General features: G+C 38.3%; 1 protein-coding gene across 10 annotated transcripts in view; it reads left to right on the forward strand.

Annotated features, from left to right (window-relative positions):
• Positions 1-19,855, forward strand: part of pleca (plectin a) — a 116,538-nt gene extending 96,683 nt beyond the window's left edge. For 7 of the 10 annotated variants that reach the window (XM_053612503.1, XM_053612509.1, XM_053612512.1 and 4 more), the window contains 14 exons: positions 119-245; positions 1,191-1,374; positions 1,978-2,010; positions 2,449-2,606; positions 3,900-4,078; positions 4,196-4,334; positions 4,458-4,814; positions 5,270-5,353; positions 5,448-5,552; positions 5,646-5,744; positions 7,532-10,885; positions 11,108-18,207; positions 18,632-18,707; positions 18,929-19,855. In XM_053612503.1, the coding sequence (XP_053468478.1) occupies positions 119-245; positions 1,191-1,374; positions 1,978-2,010; positions 2,449-2,606; positions 3,900-4,078; positions 4,196-4,334; positions 4,458-4,814; positions 5,270-5,353; positions 5,448-5,552; positions 5,646-5,744; positions 7,532-10,885; positions 11,108-17,428 (11,140 nt within the window). In that variant the 3' untranslated portion in view covers positions 17,429-18,207; positions 18,632-18,707; positions 18,929-19,855. The remainder of the gene's footprint in view (positions 1-118; positions 246-1,190; positions 1,375-1,977; positions 2,011-2,448; positions 2,607-3,899; positions 4,079-4,195; positions 4,335-4,457; positions 4,815-5,269; positions 5,354-5,447; positions 5,553-5,645; positions 5,745-7,531; positions 10,886-11,107; positions 18,208-18,631; positions 18,708-18,928) is intronic. The other 3 variants (XM_053612504.1, XM_053612511.1, XM_053612510.1) reach the window with 1 other exon arrangement.
• The last annotated feature ends 1,124 nt before the right edge of the window (positions 19,856-20,979 follow it).

Below are 20,979 nucleotides of genomic sequence, written 5' to 3' on the forward strand. Positions count from 1 at the left end.
TACATTAGATATTATATCTGACATATTCTGCCGGCGGTGTTAGTTGCTCTTTAACAGGAGTAGTAATTACCAGTTTATTTTAAAGCATGATGTGATCTTTATTTTTGTGGTGCTTTAGTCTGGATGCAAGTCTGCAGAAGCTGATGATCCTCTGGCAGAAGTTGCATGTGGACATGAAGAGTCTTCTGTCCTGGCAGTATCTCATGAGAGACATTCAGTTCATCAATTCCTGGAACTTCATCATGGTTAGAAACATTTAGAAGCAGTAATCGAATGGTGCTTTTATTTATTGCTGCTATTTATTATTACTTCCTTATACCACAGCCATGTTGACTTCTCAAACCTGATTGGTCAGAGGGTAATGTTAAGTTTAATATGTTGTTGTTTCTATAGTATCAGTACCTTTACACAGTAACTAACTCAGGGACAGTCCACATAAATGGATACAAAATGTTTATAATTGTTGATATTGTTAAGTTTTTTGTAAAGAGACATTTGTTTAAGATTCATGGAAGGAATCTCTAGTGTCAGTACATTGTAACAGTCACACTTTAAGATTAAAAGCTGTAACTTGCACTTTATTGGTAACATGACAAGTTGCATTTTTTGTCTTTTTAACAGTATAGTGTATATAACTATAAATGAATAAAAATGATGATGTCGTTCTTTGATTAAAAATGTAATCACTGGCGAATTGCGGTGATATAAAAGGAACAAAGCACTTTGTGGTGGCAACAGTAGCTTCACTTCGCATCAGTCCACATCACACAACCCTGTCGTTGATTATTTTTCTATAACAGCATGCCCTATAGTGTTTTATTCTTTACTTATACCAGTATGCCTTTCCCCCCCAACCGTGTTCTTAAAATCTTAATAAAGAATTGGCCTCACCACAGTGGACCAATTTTTTTGGCACATGTTTAGTTTAAAATATAATACCTTATATCTACTGTAGTACATGTACCGTGTTTTTTTTTTTTTTCTGTAAGGAACTTGTGGACGCCATTTGTTAACTGAGCCTTTCAGGATCATAGCAGATATAAATGTCATGGTGTTAATCCTATAATCCGGAAAGATAATTATATGTTGAAACGGAATTGTGGCTACATTTACATATCCTTAATAACCTGTCTTTGATTCATCTGTGCAGTCCTGATTTATTTATTTATTTAAAATTTACATTACTTCAGTTCAAGACTCTGAAGGTGGAGGAGTACCGTCTGACTCTGAAGAACTTGGAGCAGCACTATCAGATCTTCATGCGCGACAGCCAGGACTCTGAGTTCTTTGGTGCAGACGAGCGCATGCAGGCTGAAAGTGCTTATAACAATGCCACACAGCACTACGACAACCTACTGCGATCCATGGAGCAAGGTGAGTAAAGGATTATACTATTAGCACCATTATATCCTCCAATTCACATGACTTCTCAAAATACCTTCACTGGTAAAGGTTCCCTTAACTAACATTATTTACTGAATTAATTTACATTAACAAACATTTATCTTAGCGTTAATAAATCATACATAATATTAAGCAGCAGGTTAATATATACATTAATTAACATTTGTTTAAATGGTATGATCATTGGTAAATTCAGGTGTGTTATAATTATTATGGTGTATTAATGCTGAAGTTCTAGTTCTAGGTTTGTCCATGTAATCTAATGTGTTAAATAAGTTTAGGGAACCCTACTGTAAAACATTATCAATTAATGTAGGTGTAAGATGTTCGTTATATCTCAGGAATAAACCAACAAAGAAATGGTATATAGAGTGGTATAAAAGTTGAGGATTTTTGAGAACATTATTTTCAACATTTTCCTGCCATAAATCATTACTACATTACTACATTATCACTGTGCTATAAGCAGGTGCTTACATTTGCTATAAGCAAATGTAAGTGCCCCAATCTAATCTCCTTGATTGCAGCACTTAATTCATACATCAGACTGTAACTGTACATTTCATGTTTCAGAAACTCTCTCTACTTCCAAAGACAAAGTTACTGGTAAAGATTTCAGATTGGATTTGAAATTTGACTAACTGCATTTATTGTCAATCCTAGTATTGTGTTCTGTCAGTTTTTCCCAACTTCCACATTTAAGTCATTCATTCCATTATGTGTTTGTGTGTCTTCACAGTTCTTTGTCATGCAGCATGGCTAACTGCTACATGCTTTGATTCTTTAACCGGTGTATTTTGATTTATGTTTTGCATGAAGCTTACAATTCATAAGTGAAATTGTTGCTAATTGAGACTAATATTAATATTAAAATCATTGATGTTGAATGACGTGCCAGTCTCTATCTATTGTGCCTGTATGCTATAAATTTAATCTGCAATTAATGTACTTTGGTATCTATCGTGCTTCTTTTTTGACCGTCTAGATCCGGTTTCTCTGGTTTAATACATTGTAAATAAGACATGAAATATCTTACCTATGCAGGAGAGCACGACGAATCTGAGTGTAAGAGCTACATCACTCAAATAAAGGACCTAAGGCTGAGACTTGAGGGATACGAGACGCGCATGGTCACTCGCCTCAGGCAGCTGGTGGACAAAGAGCCCCTGAAAGCCTGTGCCCAGAGGACCACTGAGCACAAGGTATGCTACACTTTATGCTTTTTTAAGCGTGGATTTAAAAAAAATAAAGTCTTTTTCAAATATGTGTGGCAGTTTAAGAAAACCCATCAAATGTCACTGTGGCAAAAAAAAAAAAAAAACAAGTCAGGTTTTGGCTGAAATAGTGATTTTCTGACTATAACATAAATTCACACAACTCAATTTAACCATAAATGTGTATTTCGTTAAAATGACGTAAATATTTTTATGAACTTTTTAATCTTGCCTAGGCTTTCTTCCTGCAAAGATCAGATTAGATAAGGAGTGGTGGTAAAAACAGTCAGTCTACCTAAAGATGTTTTAAACACTGCCAGTTAATTGTGATTTTCTCACACAGTGAATGTCATGCTTTGATCAAGCTGTTGGATAGTTACTGTATGTGCTATAACAAAATTTAAATAATCCTAATTGATTAAATTTGTAATCAGACATTGGCTGTCAAAATGTCTGCAGTGCTCCTGTGCAGGAGACTTGTCGTGTAGTTTAAATGTAGTTTTCTCCCTGTCCACTTTTGGCAGTAACCTGATTTTAGAATGATAGTACTTTTATTTGTAGTCGGAGAAAAAAAGGCACAAAGTCCAAATGGAGAAACAAATTTCAGTTCAGGAAAGCTTGTGAGTTTTAGAACCATATATAGTAGAAAAAGTCAACGTTACACCATGCGTACTATCAAATGTAAAACTGATCTAGAACGGTAATGTTGAGCTACTGAAAGGTCCTTTTTTCCAACATGCACAAGAACCAATGCAAGAGATCTGTTATCGTGCTTTTTGTTCTACCAAACATACATACTTACAAGCTTATGTTGTTCCTATATATGTTCCTATAAATGTTCCTATATATGTTCTTATGTTGTTCCTTTCTTTAAACAACCTTAAAGTTGTGTCTTAATAAATCAATGAAAATGCTTTAAAAAAAGAGAGAGAGAGAGAGAGAGAGAGAGAGAGAGAGAGAGAGAGAGAAATATAAACAATCTTAATTCAGGTAAAATCTGAAAACATTTGCACCAATTTGTAAACATTTGACTAGGACATGGTACAACAGGACACATATTTCTCCAAGAGGTCAGAGTAGCATCCAAATAAAGACATTTTTAGTCATCTTTAGTGCTCTGATATCATATGATAACTGGATCTAATACTGAAACCATGATACACACTATTAAACTATTCCTTATATTAATCATGCCACCTTTAAGTAAACTTTAAAGTTCCAATAATACATCTGCATGGTTTCATATACATTAACCTTCTATTCTTTATTGTCTTCAAAAAGAAAATGCAGACTGAGTTGGACGGCATAAAGAAAGACCTAGATGCAGTGGTTAAACAGAGTGAAGCAGCACTGGCTTCCTCTCAGAAGTCCACCTCGGCACCTGTCCTACGCTCAGAGCTAGACATCACCATGAAGAAGATGGAGCATGTTTACAGTCTCTCCTCTGTCTACCTGGACAAGTTAGTCATTTCATCTTTTTTTTTTTTTTAAGTGAAACAATGTAAAACTAGAAGTTCTCAGCTCTATGACTTGTACTTTATGTGGAAGTCATGCTAATCTTTTTTTATTTACTTCAGGCTAAAGACCATTGACTTGGTAATACGCAGCACACAAGGGGCTGAGGATGTTCTCAGGAAGTATGAGAACCAGCTTCGTGATGTCCACAAAGTGCCTGAGAATGAGGAAGAGCTGCAATCCAACCAAACACAGCTAAAGGTGCAATGTTACGATCTGACTGCTGATAGAAATTATATTTATATAAACTCACAAGGTGACCGAGAGAAGTGAGGTGCCTCGTTTGGACAATAATAAACGGCTTTTTTTTTCTTTCAACTCTAGAAACTGTGCTCAGACGCGGAGTCTGATAAGCCAGTGTTTGACCGTCTCGAGGCTGAGCTCCAAGACGCCGTGGCAGTAAACGAGCGAATGTCTCGTGTACATAGTGAGAGGGACGCTGAGCTGGATCACTATGTGCAGTTGGTAGCAAACCTGAAAGAGCGCTGGCAGGCTGTGTTTGTCCAGTTCAAGCTGCGCCAACGGGAACTGGACCTACTGGGTAGGCAGATGCAGAACTATAGACATAGCTATGACTGGCTCATTCAGTGGATTGCAGATGCCAAGCAAAGGCAAGAAAAGATCCAGGCCATGCCTATCAGCGATATCAAAGCTCTTAAAGAACAGCTGGCACAGGAGAAGGTATGTAGCATGAGTCCTTATTAATGGTCTTCACTGCAGAGTGCATAAGCAGGTTATTTATCATGTTCGATCATTAAATTTCTACCATATAGCTGTAATTATAACATAAGTGATAACAGGTTTTACAGACGTTTCACAGCAGTAAACATAACTATAAATGAATAAAAAGTATGACGTGTCATTCTTTAATTAATATAAAAAAGTAATTGCTGTAGTATAAGAGGAATAAAACACTGCACAATGTGCTTTTGTAGGAAAAATACTAAACTATGGTGGTAGCAGTAACTGCTTAATCGTCTTTATTTTCCTATAACAGCTTGCACCATTATGTTTTATACCTTACACAACATGCTGTTATGCTAAGTAAGGATTTCTGACTTTCTGTTGATTCTTGATGTAATACATTAAGTGTTGTTTTATTAATTGTTGGACTTTGTATTTGAATTATTGGACAGAAACTCCTCGAGGAGATTGAAAACAACAAAGAAAAAGTGGATGAATGTCAGAAATATGCTAAGGCCTACATTGATACAGTAAAGGTAAGGTTAAAAAGATTCCTGAGCCATTTTTTTTTACACAGATATCAGGATTTTAGCAGCATATTTAAAAAAAAAAAAAAACGTTCCTTTCCAGGATCATGAACTTCAGCTGGTAACATATAAAGCATTGGTGGAGCCTATTGCCTCACCTTTGAAAAAAATCAAGGTGGAGTCTGCATCAGACAGCATTATCCAAGAGGTATTTTCTACACTATTTGACTACACCAGTTTGCTTACTTTTTCTTTCAAAGTTAAAAATGTGTTTGAAATGTGTTGTGAATTATTTTTCCAGTATGTCACTCTCAGAACACGCTACAGCGAGCTTTTGACTCTGGCGAGTCAATATATTAAGTTTATCATAGATACCCAACGACGCCTAGAAGATGAAGAGGTAAGAGTCAAAGTGTCGAAAGGCAAACCGTCAAGGCACATACAGTGCCTTGCGTAAGTATTCACCCCCTTGAGTATGTACAGATAGAGAGATATGCAGTATTATGTGCTATTTTGTGTAGATTCCTGACATGTAATCCCAGTTAAATCCCATTTCATTTCCGGGTTGCGACATTACAAAATGTGGAAACTGTTCAAGGGGGTGAATACTTATGCAATGCTGACTGAAAAGAAAATGTTATAAAATTCTCAAATGGTTTTGTCATATGTAAATCGTGAGACACAATTTCAATTAGAATTCATTTTAGGTGTTTTTTTTTGTTTGTTTGTTTTTGTTTTTAAATATTGACATCATGATTAAGTTAAATTAGATCATGGTTTAATTTATGTTTGAGAGATTTTTTTTAATCGTTGCAGTATAGGAGTTATACACTAATCCCACATGGCTTTTGTGAGATAGGGGAAAGGGTGCTCACCTAGGATTTAAGTAATGCTAAACGCTAGTGGTGCAGCACATTCCATTTTCCGAACACTTTCTGTCTCTCGTTATCTGTCTACAAATGTGTAGGGATGAATTTTCTGTATCTCTGACACAAAAAGAAAGCTGAACTATTTGTCTAACACTCAGCCTGAAGCAAACTCAGAATACAGCATGCACTTTTAAAATCAGCAGACACCATTAAACACTGGATGGTGTGACACCCCTTTTCCCTGAATTTCATTTCTCGAGAAAACTGAAATAACCCTTTTGTCCTTCTTTGCTTGTGCTCTTCTATTTTTTCAGTTCTAGAATGCTTCAAGTTGAACGTTACATTTTCTCTATAATATTTTTATTTTTTATTTTTATGAGAAGCACAATTTTGTTCTTTACTCCTTTTTCCTTTCTAACTTGCATTTCTGCTTGTTTGCTTCTCTATATGGCTTGCCAGTGCTTAATCATGATGAATGTTTATCATGTTTGGGCGCTAATGAGGTAAATTGTGCACCGCATCGTCATCCTATGTGAATAGCTCATTCTGCAAGCACATAACAGACTCTCACAATGATACATGACTCTTTTGTCATATTGTCTACTTAAAGAACGAAAAAAATAAATAAAAATACAGCTACAATCCAACTAGTCAGAGTCATGTACCTCTATGACATTCATCAGATGCGTTTTTCCACGTGTTCTGCAGTAGTCCTATTTCCATGCTTTCTTTGCTGCATCACTAGACTGTATGTTCCTTAGATAATGACATAATATGGAAAAAAAAAAATTTTTTACAAAAACTTTCAGTTTTTAGCACATTTTTTGCACTTTTGCTATGCTTAATAATGCTTGGCTTTCTTTCTCACTGTCAGACTGAAAATTAATTCATGTTTAATCACAAGCTTGAGACAAAAATTATTATGTAAACCCTTCTCTCCACATTTACACATTAGATAGGCTATCTCCTATTCGGAGCTCTAGAAAGGAACATTAAACTAGGGAACCATGTTACATTTTGTGATTATTTCCGAAGCCATCCCTAGGTGTAATACCTCAATAGCATGATTTCATTCAGTATTCCAGTTGTATTATTGTGCTGTGAAGTGATTGTGTCTCATTTGTGCCATAAACGTGTTTTAAGCTGTCTTTTGTAACCAATCTAACACCCCACCTATGATGTAAATAGTTTTTCATTAATTGACAATTTTATACTTACAAATTTCTTTTATTTATAATCAGATTTAACACAGCTATAATATGTAACCTTACATAACGTTGTCTTATATTTCCATTGCTCCTGCTTCCCTGAATAACAGAAAGCTACAGAAAAGCATAAAGAAGAAGAGAGGAAAAAGATGGCCGAAATGCAGGCCGAGCTAGAAAAACAGAGACAGTTAGCAGAGACTCACGCGAAGGCTATTGCCAAAGCAGAGCAAGAGGCCGAAGACTTGAAGCTAAAGATGAAAGAGGAGGTCAGCAAAAGACAAGTCTTTGCACTTGATGCTGAAAAACAGAAGCAAAACATCCAACAGGAACTGCACGAACTCAGAAACCTCTCAAACCAGGAGATTAAGACTAAAAGTCAACAAGTCGAAGAGGTCCTGCAAAGCCGAACCAAGATCGAGGAGGAGATCCGCATAATCCGACTTCAGCTGGAGACAACCGTGAAACAGAAATCAACGGCTGAAGCTGAACTTCAGCAGCTCAGGGATAAAGCATCAGAGGCTGACAGACTTAGGAAGGCTGCCCAGGAAGAAGCAGAAAAGCTAAGGAAACAAGTGAATGAAGAGACGCAGAAAAAGCGGAAGGCAGAGGAAGAGCTGAAACAAAGATCAGATGCGGAGAAGGAAGCTGCAAAGCAGAAACAAAAGGCCATGGAGGATCTTGAAAGGTTCAAGCAGCAAGCAGAGGAGGCAGAGAGGCACTTGAAGCAGGCTGAACTGGAAAAGGAGAGGCAGATAAAAGTGGCAGAAGAGGTGGCACAGAAGAGCGCTGCCACAGAGCTGCACAGTAAGCGCCTTTCCTTTGCCGAAAAAACAACAAAATTGGAGGAGTCACTGAAACAAGAGCAAGGCACTGTTATCCAACTGCAAGAGGAGGCAGAGTGTTTAAAAAAGCAACAAGCTGAAGCTGATAAAGCAAGAGAAGAAGCTGAGAAGGAACTGGAAATATGGAGACAGAAAGCCAACGAAGCTCTCCGTCTAAGGCTCCAGGCTGAGGAGGAGGCCCATAGGAAGAGCGCTGCACAAGAGGAGGCTGAGAAACAGAAAGAGGAAGCAAAGCAAGAGGCAAAGAGGAGAGCCAAAGCTGAGGAGCTTGCTCTTAAACAGAAGGAGGTTGCAGAGAAGGAGCTTGAAAAACAGAGAAAAGAAGCTGAAGAAACTGCTCAACAAAAGCTCTCAGCAGAACAAGAACTTATCCGCTTGAAATTGGATTTTGATCACGCTGAGCAGCAAAGGACTCTACTGGATGATGAACTGCAGCGACTGAAAAATGAGGTGAACACAGCTGTAAAACAGAGAAAACTACTAGAGGATGAGCTTTCCAGAGTAAGAAAGGAGATGGAAATTCTCATACAGCTTAAAGCCAAAGCCGAAAAAGAGTCCATGTCAAACACTGAAAAGAGCAAGCAACTCCTTGAATCTGAGGCAAGCAAAATGAGGGAACTTGCTGAAGAGGCCACTAAACTGAGATCAGTTGCCGAGGAAGCAAAGAAACAAAGGCAGCTCGCAGAAGATGACGCAGCCCAACAGAGGGCAGAGGCCGCAAAGATCCTCCAAGAAAAGCTGGCTGCCATCGACGAAGCGACCCGTGCGAAAACCGAGGCTGAGATTGCTTTAAAAGAGAAGGAGGCCGAAAACGAGCGCCTGAAAAGAAAAGCTGAGGATGAAGCTTATCAAAGGAAGGTCCTAGAAGACAAAGCAGATCAACATAAGCAAGATATTGAAGAAAAGATCAACCAGTTAAAGACATCCTCTGATGCTGAATTAGGCAGACAGAAGGAAATTGTTGAAGAAATCTTAAAGCAAAAGAAAGTGGTTGAAGAGGAGATTTATATTTTGAAACTCAACTTTGAAAAGACTTCGACCGGAAAGCAAGACCTTGAACTTGAGCTGAAGAAACTGAAAAGCATCGCAGACGAGACTCAGAAAAGTAAAGTAAAAGCCGAAAAGGAGGCAGAGAAATTTAGGAATCTAGCACTAGAGGAGGAGAAAAAGAGGAAAGAGGCAGAAGAGAAAGTAAAAAAGATTTCAGCTGCTGAAGAAGAGGCAGCGAGACAGTGCCTGGCTGCTCAACAAGAAGCTGAGCGTCTTAAAAAGAAAGCTGAAGAAGTCAAGCAGCAGAAGGAAAATGCTGACAAGGAAGCTGAAAAACAGATCATTTTAGCTAAAGAGGCTGCACAAATGTATACTGCTGCTGAGCAGAAAGCTCAGAATGTCCTTCTCCAACAGAAGGAGGACAGCCTTGCTCAAACGAAGTTAAAGGAAGAGTATGAGAAGGCAAAGAAATTAGCAGAGGATGCAGCAAAGGCCAAAGAAAGCGCTGAAAAAGAGGCTGCTCTGTTTCGGCAAAAAGCAGATGAGGCAGAGTGCCAAAAGCAAGCCGCTGAAGCAGAGGCAGCTAAACGGGCCAAAGCTCAGGAAGATGCTGAAAAACTGAGAAAAGAAGCTGAAACAGAAGCTTCCAAACGTGCTAAGGCAGAGAAAAATGCATTAAAACAGAAACAGCAAGCTGAGGCAGAGATGGCCAAGCATAAACAGCTTGCTGAGACAACCCTGAAGCAGAAATCTCAGGTTGAGCAAGAGTTAGAGAAAGTAAAACTGCAACTCGATGAGACAGACAAACAGAAATCTCTCTTGGATGATGAACTGAAAAGACTTAAGGATGAGGTTAGTGATGCTATTAAGCAGAAAGCACAGGTGGAAGAGGAGCTAGCTAAAATCAAAATTCAGATGGAGGATTTAATCAAATTAAAGGTCAAAATTGAGGCAGAAAATCAGCAACTTATGAAAAAAGATAAGGAGATCACAAAGAAGTTGCTTGAGGAAGAGGCTGAGAATATGAAAAAGCTGGCTGAAGAGGCTGCACGGCTCAGTGTCGATGCACAAGAAGCGTCAAGACTAAGACAGATTGCAGAGTCCGACCTTGCTCAACAGAGAGAATTAGCTGACAAGATGCTCAAGGAGAAGATGTTAGCCATTCAGGAAGCAACCAAGCTGAAGGCTGAGGCTGAGGATCTCCAGAAAGAAAAAGACAAGGCTCAGGAAGAGGCTCAAAAACTTCTAGAGGCCAAAAAGGAGATGCAGCAGCGTTTAGAGCAAGAGACTGTGGGCTTCCAGAAATCCTTAGAGGCAGAACGCAAGAAACAACAAGAAGTAACCGCTGAGGCTGAGACACTAAAAATCAGGGTAATAGAGCTAAGCAATGCACAGTTGAATGCAGAGGAAGAAGCTAACAAATTCAAGAAACAGGCAGAAGACATTAGAGCCCGTCTGATTGAGACTGAAAGACAAACTTCAGAAAAATTCACGGCTGTTGAGAAATTGGAAGTGGCGAGGTTGGCGAGCACCAAAGAGGCAGATGATCTGCGTAAAGCAATTGCTGAGCTTGAAAGAGAAAAGGAGAAACTGAACAAAGAGGCAACTGATTTACAAAACAAAGCAAAAGAGGTATTGTTATATAACACTTTCATTTTCTAAATTCCTTGAAAATAACATTAATCCATGAATCCAGTAATGCTTCATTTTAAGATTTTTACATTCTACTCCATGTCTGTTACTAATGACGGATAACAATCAATGCATGGATTGATCACTATGGAATTTTTACACCTGATACTACACAGTAATGTTTTGATTGATCGAAATAATGCAGTTTTTCTTTCATTATAGGTTGCCAATGCACAGCAAGAGCAAATACAACAAGAAAAGACAGCCCTTCAGCAGACATTCCTTACAGAGAAAGAAATCCTGCTGAAAAAGGAGAAAACCATAGAGGCAGAGAAATTGAAGCTGGAGAAACAACTTGAAGATGAAGTGAAGAAAGCCAAAACTCTTAAAGATGAACAGGAAAGTCAGAGAAAGCAGATGGAAGAGGAGAAAAAGAAACTTCAGGCTATCCTGGAAACTGCAGTCAAGAAGCAAAAAGATGCAGAAGAAGAGATGCTCAATAAGCAAAAGGAGATAGAGAAGCTAGAGAAGATAAAACAAGAACAAGAAAAACTCATGGGTGAGGAAAACAAGAAATTACGAGAAAAGCTTCAGCAGTTACAGGAAGCACAGAAACCCACACCATCCCAAACAAAAGAAATTGAGATCCAAACTGACAGCATGCCTGAAAATGAATTAGTTACTGCAACAGTGCAGGAAGCAACAAAGAAGGTCTTTAATGGTTCTACAGAAGTTGATGGAGTAAAAGCAAATGCGTCACCACTAGCATTTGATGGAATTCATGAGAAAGTTCCTGCAAGCAGGCTTAATGAAATTGGCGTACTAAACAAAAAAGAATTTGACAAACTTAAGAAAGGCAAAACAACTGTACAAGACCTTACCAAACTAGACAAAGTCAAGATGTGCCTGAAAGGCAAGGATTGCATTGGCGGTGTAATAGTCGAACCCAAGCAGAAAATGGGAATCTATCAAGCTTTGAAGGAGAAGAAAATTTCACCAAGCACAGCTGTAATGCTTCTTGAAGCTCAGGCTGCATCTGGATATATTATTGATCCCATTAAGAACAGAAGGCTCTCTGTCAACGAGGCAGTAAAGGAGTCCATCATTGGACCTGAACTGCACACTACATTGCTCTCTGCTGAAAGGGCTGCAACTGGTTTCAAAGATCCTTTCACTGGACATAAGATCTCATTATTTGAAGCTATGAAAAAGGGTCTGGTCACAGAGGAGCAAGCCACTAAACTTCTGGATGTTCAAATTGCCACTGGTGGTATAATAGACCCAGTGAACAGTCATCGTGTGTCAGTCCAAACTGCATGTAAACAAGGTCAATTGGATGAAGAACTTAACAAAGTCTTGTCCAATCCTCCTGATGATAGAAAAGGATTTAGTGATCCCAACACCCAAGAAAGTCTCAGTTATCATCAACTGCTAGAAAGATGTAAAACAGATCCAGAAACAGGGCTGCCATTTCTACCTGTTACACAAACAGCATTACCTACCGAAAGGACATACACAGATGAAGAGACTAAAGACGCATTTAGTAAAACAAATATTTCAGTGCCATTCGGAAGATTTAAGGGGAAGACAGTGACCATCTGGGAAGTGATCAATTCTGAGTACTTTAGCGATGATCAAAGGAAAGACCTTATTCGTCAGTATAAATCGGGGAAAATTACTGTAGAGAAAATCATAAAGATTGTAATCACTGTTGTAGAAGACAAAGAGAAAAAGAAGGAATTAGCCTTTGATGGTTTAAGATCAACTGTCCCTGCATCTGAGCTCCTGGATTCAAAGATCATTAACAAAGATTTATATAATGAGTTGCATAATGGCAAAACTACTATTGAAGAGGTGTCTCAGAAGGATTCTGTCAAAAAAGCATTAAAGGGAACAAGCAGCATTGCTGGAGTGTTTATTGAGTCAACTAAGGAGAAATTACCAATCTATGAAGCCATGAAGAAGAACATGCTAGAAGTAGAACCTGCACTCCACCTCCTAGAAGCCCAAGCTGGAACAGGTTACATAATTGACCCGGTAAAAAACCGAAAGCTCACAGTTGATGAAGCTGTGAAATCTGGCATTGTTGGCCCAGAGTTGCATGAGAAATTGCTGTCAGCAGAAAGGGCAGTGAGTGGGTACAAGGATCCATATACGGGAAAGACTGCATCTCTATTTGAGGCAATGCAAAAAGAGCTCATCAACAAAGATCAGGGTACGAGGCTACTGGAGGCCCAAATTGTAACTGGAGGAATCATTGACCCAGTGAAAAGTTACCGGATTCCTCACGATATTGCTTATAAGCGTGGGTATTTCAGTGAGGAAATGAACAAGTGCTTAAGTAGCCTATCTGAAGATAATAAAGTGTTCATTGACCCAAACACAAAAGAGAATGTGTCTTATGCGCAGCTGCAGAAAAGTTGCATTACTGACAAAGAGACAGGTCTACCATTGCTTCCACTTTCAGAAAAAGCTGTTAAGTCCACAGAATCAGAACAGCCCTTCAGTGTTCAGTCCAAGGAAGTCTTAAACAAAGCAACAATGGAGTTACACAGTGGACCCTTTAAAGGAAGAAAAGTCACCATTTGGGAGATTATTAACTCTGAATATATAACAGAAGAACAAAGGATTGAGATAATACGTCAATATAGAACAGGAAAAGTTACAATTGAAAAGTTCATTAGCATTGTGATCACATTGGTCGATGAAAATGAGATGAAAAAGCAGCAGGATTCCTTCACTGGTCTCAGAGAACCTGTTAGTGCCGTGTCCCTGTTTGAATCCAGAATCATTGACAAAACAACCTTTGATCAGCTCCAACAAGGACAAAAGAAACCAAAAGAGATTAATGAAATTGAATCAGTCAGGAGGTACTTGCAAGGATCAGACAGCATTGCTGGAGTACTCAATGAAAAATCTAAAGAGAAGCTCAGCATTTATCAGGCAATGAAACAGAAATTACTAACAGTAAATACAGGCGTTTATCTGTTGGAAGCACAAGCAGCAAGTGGGTTTATTATTGATCCAGTCAGGAATCTGAGGTTCACAGTGGATGATGCTGTAAAAGCTGGTCTGGTTGGTCCTGAGCTTCATGAAAAGCTTCTATCTGCAGAGAAGGCTGTAACTGGTTACAAAGATCCATACACTGGTCACAAGATTTCCCTTTTCCAGGCCATGCAAAAAGAGCTTGTTCTCAGAGAGCATGCCATCCCTCTTCTTGAAGTTCAAGAGGCCACTGGAGGAATAATTGATCCAGTGAATAGTCACCGTATTCCCACTGACGTAGCCATTCAGCGAGGTTTCCTAAGCAAACAAATGGCCAAGTCCTTCAAAGACCCTTCAGATGATATCAAGGGTTATACTGATCCAAACAATGATGAGAGTGTTACTTACAAACAACTGATAAAAAGGTGCACAAAAGATCCTGACTTTGGGTTTTTCCTCTTACCACTTTCTAAGGCTGAAGTTCCAAAGGAAGTTGAGAAGTCATATGTTTACACTGAAGAACAAGCACAAACAGACTTGGCTAGCACTCAAATAGATATACCTCACAAAAGTTATGCAGGAAAGCAAATAACTTTGTGGGATGTCATGGCATCAGACATGATTCCTGAAGAGGACAAACAAAGACTTATTGAACAGTACCGGTCGGGAAAAATCACAAAAGAGAGAATGATTATCATTATCATTGAAATCATTGAGCAAAGAGAAGTCATTAAAACTGAACAGACTATGCTATGTGATATAATTCGACGCAGAGTTACAATTGAAGAGTTATATAGCTCTCGTATAATTGACCTTGAAACTTACAATCTGTTGAAACAAGGCAAGAAAACCATTCGAGAGGTTATGGAAATGCCAACTGTGAAGAAGTACCTCTTTGGCACAGGTAGCATTGCTGGGGTCCTTTCCAACAATTCTACTAAACTTAGTATTTACCAGGCCATGAAAAGAGGCATAATCAAGCCTGATATTGCCATTGATTTGTTGGAGGCACAAGCAGCTACAGGATTTATCACTGACCCAGTAAAATACGAGCTGCTAACAGTTGATGAGGCTGTCCGCAAGGGTCTTGTTGGCCCGGAACTCCACGACAAACTTTTATCTGCAGAGAGGGCAGTCATGGGGTACAAAGACCCATACACCGGGAAAATCATTTCTCTATACCAGGCTATGAAAAAGGGTCTGGTTCCTGAAGAGTATGCATTAAAGATGCTAGAAGCTCAGCTTGCAACTGGTGGCCTAATGGATCATGAGTACAATTTCCACCTTCCAAATGATGTTGCAATGCAACGAGGATATATCAACAAAGAAACAAGTGAGCGGCTATCGAGTGGAGATGTCAAAGGGTTTACTGATCCAACCACAGATGAAAAATCATCTTATGCAAACCTCCTCAAGATTTGCAAAGTTGACAAAGACAGCGGCATGCATTTTCTGTCTCTTGCAGACAAGAAACTGCTTGTAAGGGGTCTTCGTAAGCAAATCACCTTGGACGAATTACTGTGCTCTCAAATTATCGATCAGAAGACCTACACAGAGCTTACAGAGGGCCTCATTTCAGTGGACGATATCAGCAAAGACTTGAAGAAATACCTTGAAGGTACAAGTTGTATTGCAGGTGTGTATGTAGAGGCTACTAAAGAGCGACTGTCTATCTACCAAGCCATGAAGAAGAACATGATCAGGCCAGGCACTGCCTTTGAACTGCTGGAGGCTCAAGCAGCGACCGGATATGTAATTGATCCAATCAAAAATCTAAAACTGACAGTCGGTGAGGCTGTAAAAATGGGAGTGGTTGGCCCAGAGTTTAAAGACAAGCTTCTCTCTGCTGAACGAGCTGTGATTGGATACAACGATCCATACTCTGGTAAGATAATTTCCCTTTTCCAGGCCATGAAGAAAAGCCTGATCCTTAAAGATCATGGTATTCGTCTTTTGGAGGCTCAAATTGCAACAGGTGGAATCATTGATCCTGAGGAAAGTCACCGCCTTCCAGTGGAAATGGCATATAAGCGTGGCCTTTTTGATGAGGAGATGAACAGCATTCTTACTGACCCTTCTGATGATACTAAAGGTTTCTTTGATCCAAACACAGAGGAGAATCTGACTTACCTTCAGCTGATGGAACGATGCATGACTGACCCTGAAACCGGACTTGCGCTCTTAATGTTGAAGGAGAAGAAGCGGGAAAGAAAGACATCTTCTAAGTCATCAGTTCGCAAACGCAGAGTGGTGATTGTAGACCCAGAAACAGGCAAAGAAATGTCTGTTTATGAGGCATACCGCAAAGGTCTCATTGATCATCAGACATATATGGAGCTTGCAGAACAAGAATGTGAATGGGAAGAAATTACCACTTCGTCAGCAGATGGTGTGAAGTCTATGATAATTGACAGACGGTCTGGACGTCAATATGACATCGATGATGCCATCACCAAAGGACTGATAGACAAGTCTGCTTTGGATCAGTATCGTGCAGGCACCCTGTCCATCACTGAATTTGCAGACATGTTGTCTGGAAATATGAGTGGCTTTAGATCACGTTCATCTTCCTTTGGGTCCACCTCATCATATCCCATGAGCCCAGTTCCATCTATCAAGACCCCAGCAACAACATGGACTGACCCAACAGAGGAAACGGGTCCAGTTGCTGGGATCCTAGACACAGATACTCTAGAGAAGGTATCAGTCACAGAGGCCATGCATAGAAATCTAGTTGATAACATTACTGGTCAAAGACTGCTTGAAGCACAAGCCTGCACAGGTGGTATCATTGACCCAAATACTGGAGAGAAGTTCACTGTTGCAGATGCAATGAACAAAGGGCTAGTAGACAAGATAATGGTAGATCGTATCAACTTAGCTCAAAAGGCCTACCAAGGATTTGAAGATCCAAGAACCAAAACTAAAATGTCAGCTGCTCAGGCCTTAAAGAAGGGTTGGCTGTATTATGAAGCTGGCCAGCGTTTTCTTGAAGTTCAGTATCTGACAGGAGGACTAATTGAACCTGATGTTGCAGGCAGAGTGTCACTGGATGAGGCCGTAAAGAAGGGTACCCTTGATGCACGTACTGCTCAGAAACTGCGAGATGTCAGTGGGTACTCCAAATACCTCACTTGTCCCAAAACAAAGCTGAAAATATCTTATAAAGATGCCATGGAAAGGAGCATGATTGAGGAGGGCTCTGGTTTACGTTTACTGGAGGCATCATCCCAGTCTACTAAGGGTTTATATAGCCCTTACAATATCAGTGGCTCTGGATCAGCCTCAGGATCCAGGTCTGGCTCCAGAACTGGTTCAAGGTCTGGCTCTAGACGAGGGAGCTTCGATGCTACAGGATCTGGTTTTTCCATGAATTTCTCTACATCTTCCTATGGCTCGCCAAGCTATGGACGGCGATATAGTTCAGAGGTGCACAGTGCACTGAATATGGACAAACTAAAGCAGGCACTAACAGCATTAACACTCAACAGAATCTGTTGCTCTGAGGACAACAGAATGCTGCCACTGTCGCAAACACAGTGCTCTTTAATTGCTTAATTCATTTAAAAACATTCATTCTGCTCTGCATGTGGTTACTATGGGGCTGAGGAACTATTGATATATCCTGCTGGCTTTCTTTTCATATTAGATTTTTGGTTTATTTGTAATATGCAATATTTTTGATAATTATTTCATAATATCAATGTTGATATTTTGTTTTCTTTTTTTGCTTGGAAGAACTAGAAAATACAATGGAATCTCGTTTTTGATATTACATTCATCAGTGTTAGTGTCTCTGCGCTTGTATATTTCCATTTTTTACTGAGTCCACTGAATTGCATATTGTCAAAACTAAATTTAACGTTTCTTTTGTATGTAAAATTTTTTTTTTTTTTTGATATATGTGTCACAGAACATAATTTAACATGCATTTTGTTAACCTGGAATCCTGCTAAACAGAAGAACTGATAACCATCTGCAGAGCAGAATAAGATTAATTTCATTAAAAGAGCACACGAGAAAAAAACAATGCTTCAGAACAGAATTCATGTTTCAAGAGGTTCCTTTCACTCAAGTTTATATATGGAATGGAACATTAATTATGTCCTTGGATCTCTGCAGTCTTTCAAATATAATGGCTTTCCTGTCACTGATCCCTCAACAAGTTCTAAGAACAGCAGACTTCAAATAACCAATTGCAGAAAACGGCACTGAACCACGAAAGATCAGAAGATTCCTATCCATACCAAGTCTTCATCTGTTACTTTCACGTCTCCCGATTCAAAGAGGACTTCTGTTATGCATTGACCTCACTAGATGTCGGCATATATTATAATGTAAGTATAATATTAACATACAAGACGATGTTATAACAGTTTTGTTTATTTTATTGCTTAAATTACCTTAGTTATTTATTTATTTATTGTAAAAATTGCATTAGCCGATACGGAGTTTGTTCCACACGTTCAGAACATGCTTGAGAGGTTATAGGCTGGGTATGTTTTAAACCAAACTATGATGGTAAATAGTAAGCTCAAAAAAAATGTTTGGTAATTCAGTCTATCTACCAGTCCTTGGAATTAACAACGTAATTTAAAATGCAAAAATATAATATAGTTATAGGATGTATAGATATAGTAGATCATATAATCATGCATCAGTATAACATCAATATAAATCATATGTTGGTTTGCAATGGATCATATGTGATAGTATAAATTACAATTTACATGAATTGTTCTTATTAAACTTTATTACCAGATTTCTCTTACTGAAACGGAGATGTGTCTATTCTACATCGAAACCCTGCCACCACTTTCAAACTGCAGGGATAAAGGTAATTATTTAAGTGAATTTGTTCAGAATATTGTTATAAGTTATACTCTTATACCTTCCATCACTGCCATATGTCTGTTTAATTATATAGTATATAATCATTTATTCTTTAAAGAACATGGATTATATGTACTACATATGGTGTATTTAGCAAAGTAGCTCTTAGATTATCAAATATTTCACTTGGTAAATACATTATGGTCATTTTTATTGTTTTTGTAGTGTCTTCCACTGCCCGCTGACGCGATTCTTTGGATCAGATTGCTCCACTCAAAGGAACCACAAAAGGATGCCGCTTGACTGACCAACATACGTGTTCTGCTATCTTTATTTGTTGCAGTAATAATAATAATAATAATAATAATAATGATTATTGTTATTAATATTATTATTATTATCCCTCTTTGTATTATGTTTTTTTTTTTTTTTTAATAGCCCTAAATCTATAGACCCATATATGGGTTTAATCTATGTTTTAACACTAAATTTGTTCAGAGTGCTTGAACTTGGTTAATTATCTTTGTATTTCCATTTGCTAAGCTGTAAAATATTCAGTGGAAAAAAATAGGCTGGGTGCTCATAAAAAACAAAATAGTTCGATTCAGTTGTTATACAGAATGTATTTATTTATTGTCAAAAGGAAGCTTGACCTCTACAACCCTGCAAATTCTGTATTGTTATATATGGCACAAACTAGAAAATATTAAAATCCGAAGTTATACATAAGTCATCACCGTATACTCTCACCATGGTAACTTTCCTAACATTCACAAAACACTTTTTTTTTATATATATATATATATATGTATATTTTTGCTGTTTTGCTTTTTCTGTCCAATGATTACACCTGCCATTATGAATGTTATCTTTGCTCCATACAAGAACAGATCACTGTAATCACACCACATTAATATCAGCCGAATTTTCATACATTATAGTTTTGCTTTGCATGATTTTATTTTGCTAACATTCATCAAAGAATTCAGTATGAAAAAAACTGAATTCAACAAAGCCGATTGTGAGGAAAGATTTTGAAGTGATGTAAGGATTTAGTTGAACTAAGCATGCCATGTTTTGGGGCATGTTTAAGAAGATTGTATTTATAGGATGGGATTGTATTCTAATGTAAATAAACTATGCAAATATCAACTGTATTTAAACTTCATTTAATTTACTGTTGGAGAGTTGTGAACATGTTTACCTTCAAACATACACAGACTAAAGTGATCATTTGATTTTATTTTAATGTGCATGTTCTATTTTGCGCCCAGTTCTTGAACTAGTTAGTGCTAGATAGTGCTGTCCTGTGTTCACCTTCATCAGTCTTTCAGTAAAGTTGTGTTTAAATGTTTGCATAAGCCAAGCTGAACTAGAGATTTCTGCCAGATTTACAAACGTTTCGTAAACGCTGATTTGCTTCATACTCACATGTGTCGCTGTTGTTGAATGCCAATCATCTGTAAATTAGCAGATGTGTACATGGCACAGCTGATAGGGATTTGATGATACCACCAGACCGGAAAGAGACTTTCTCAGAAGTGAAAGTTGTTTTGCCAGTAAAAAAATAAAAAATAAAAATTATTTACACCATAACGGCACATGAAAGCCCAAAATCTGGAGGATTGGGGAATTGCGGAAAAGGTATATATACAGTGCCCTCCACTAATATTGGCACCCTTGGTAAATGTGAGCAAAGAAGCCTGTGAAAAATTGTCTTTATTGTTTAACCTTTTGATTGTTTGTTCAGAAAAATTCACAAAAATACTCTCTCATGGATATCAAGCAATTGCAAACACAACACAGGTTTATAAAAAAAAAAAAAAATTCTTAAATATAGGTGTGCAACAATTATCGGCACCCCTATGAATTAATATGAGAAAAATTGATTTGAAGTATATTCCCATTGATATTTAACATTTTTTAGTACACCTGGGTGACTATGTACAGGACAATGACTTCAACCATGACTTCTTGTTTACAGGGCTATAAATATGAGGTAGCACATAGGCCAAATTCCCTTAGTCATTCATAACAATGGGTAAGACCAAGGAATATAGCTGTGATGTGCGGCAAAAGGTTGTTGAGCTTCACAAAATGGGGCGTGTCTATAAGAAAATAGCACAAGCATTGAAAATGCCCATTTCCACCATCAGGGCAATCATTAAGAAGTTCCAGTCAACTGGAAATGTTATGAATCAACCTGGAATTGGAGGCGTGTCTATATCGTCTCAACACACTGTGAAGAGGACGGTTCGAGTGGATAAAAATCTCCA

This window comes from Ictalurus furcatus, chromosome 24, assembly GCF_023375685.1.
Source record: "Ictalurus furcatus strain D&B chromosome 24, Billie_1.0, whole genome shotgun sequence".
Taxonomy (NCBI): domain Eukaryota; kingdom Metazoa; phylum Chordata; class Actinopteri; order Siluriformes; family Ictaluridae; genus Ictalurus; species Ictalurus furcatus.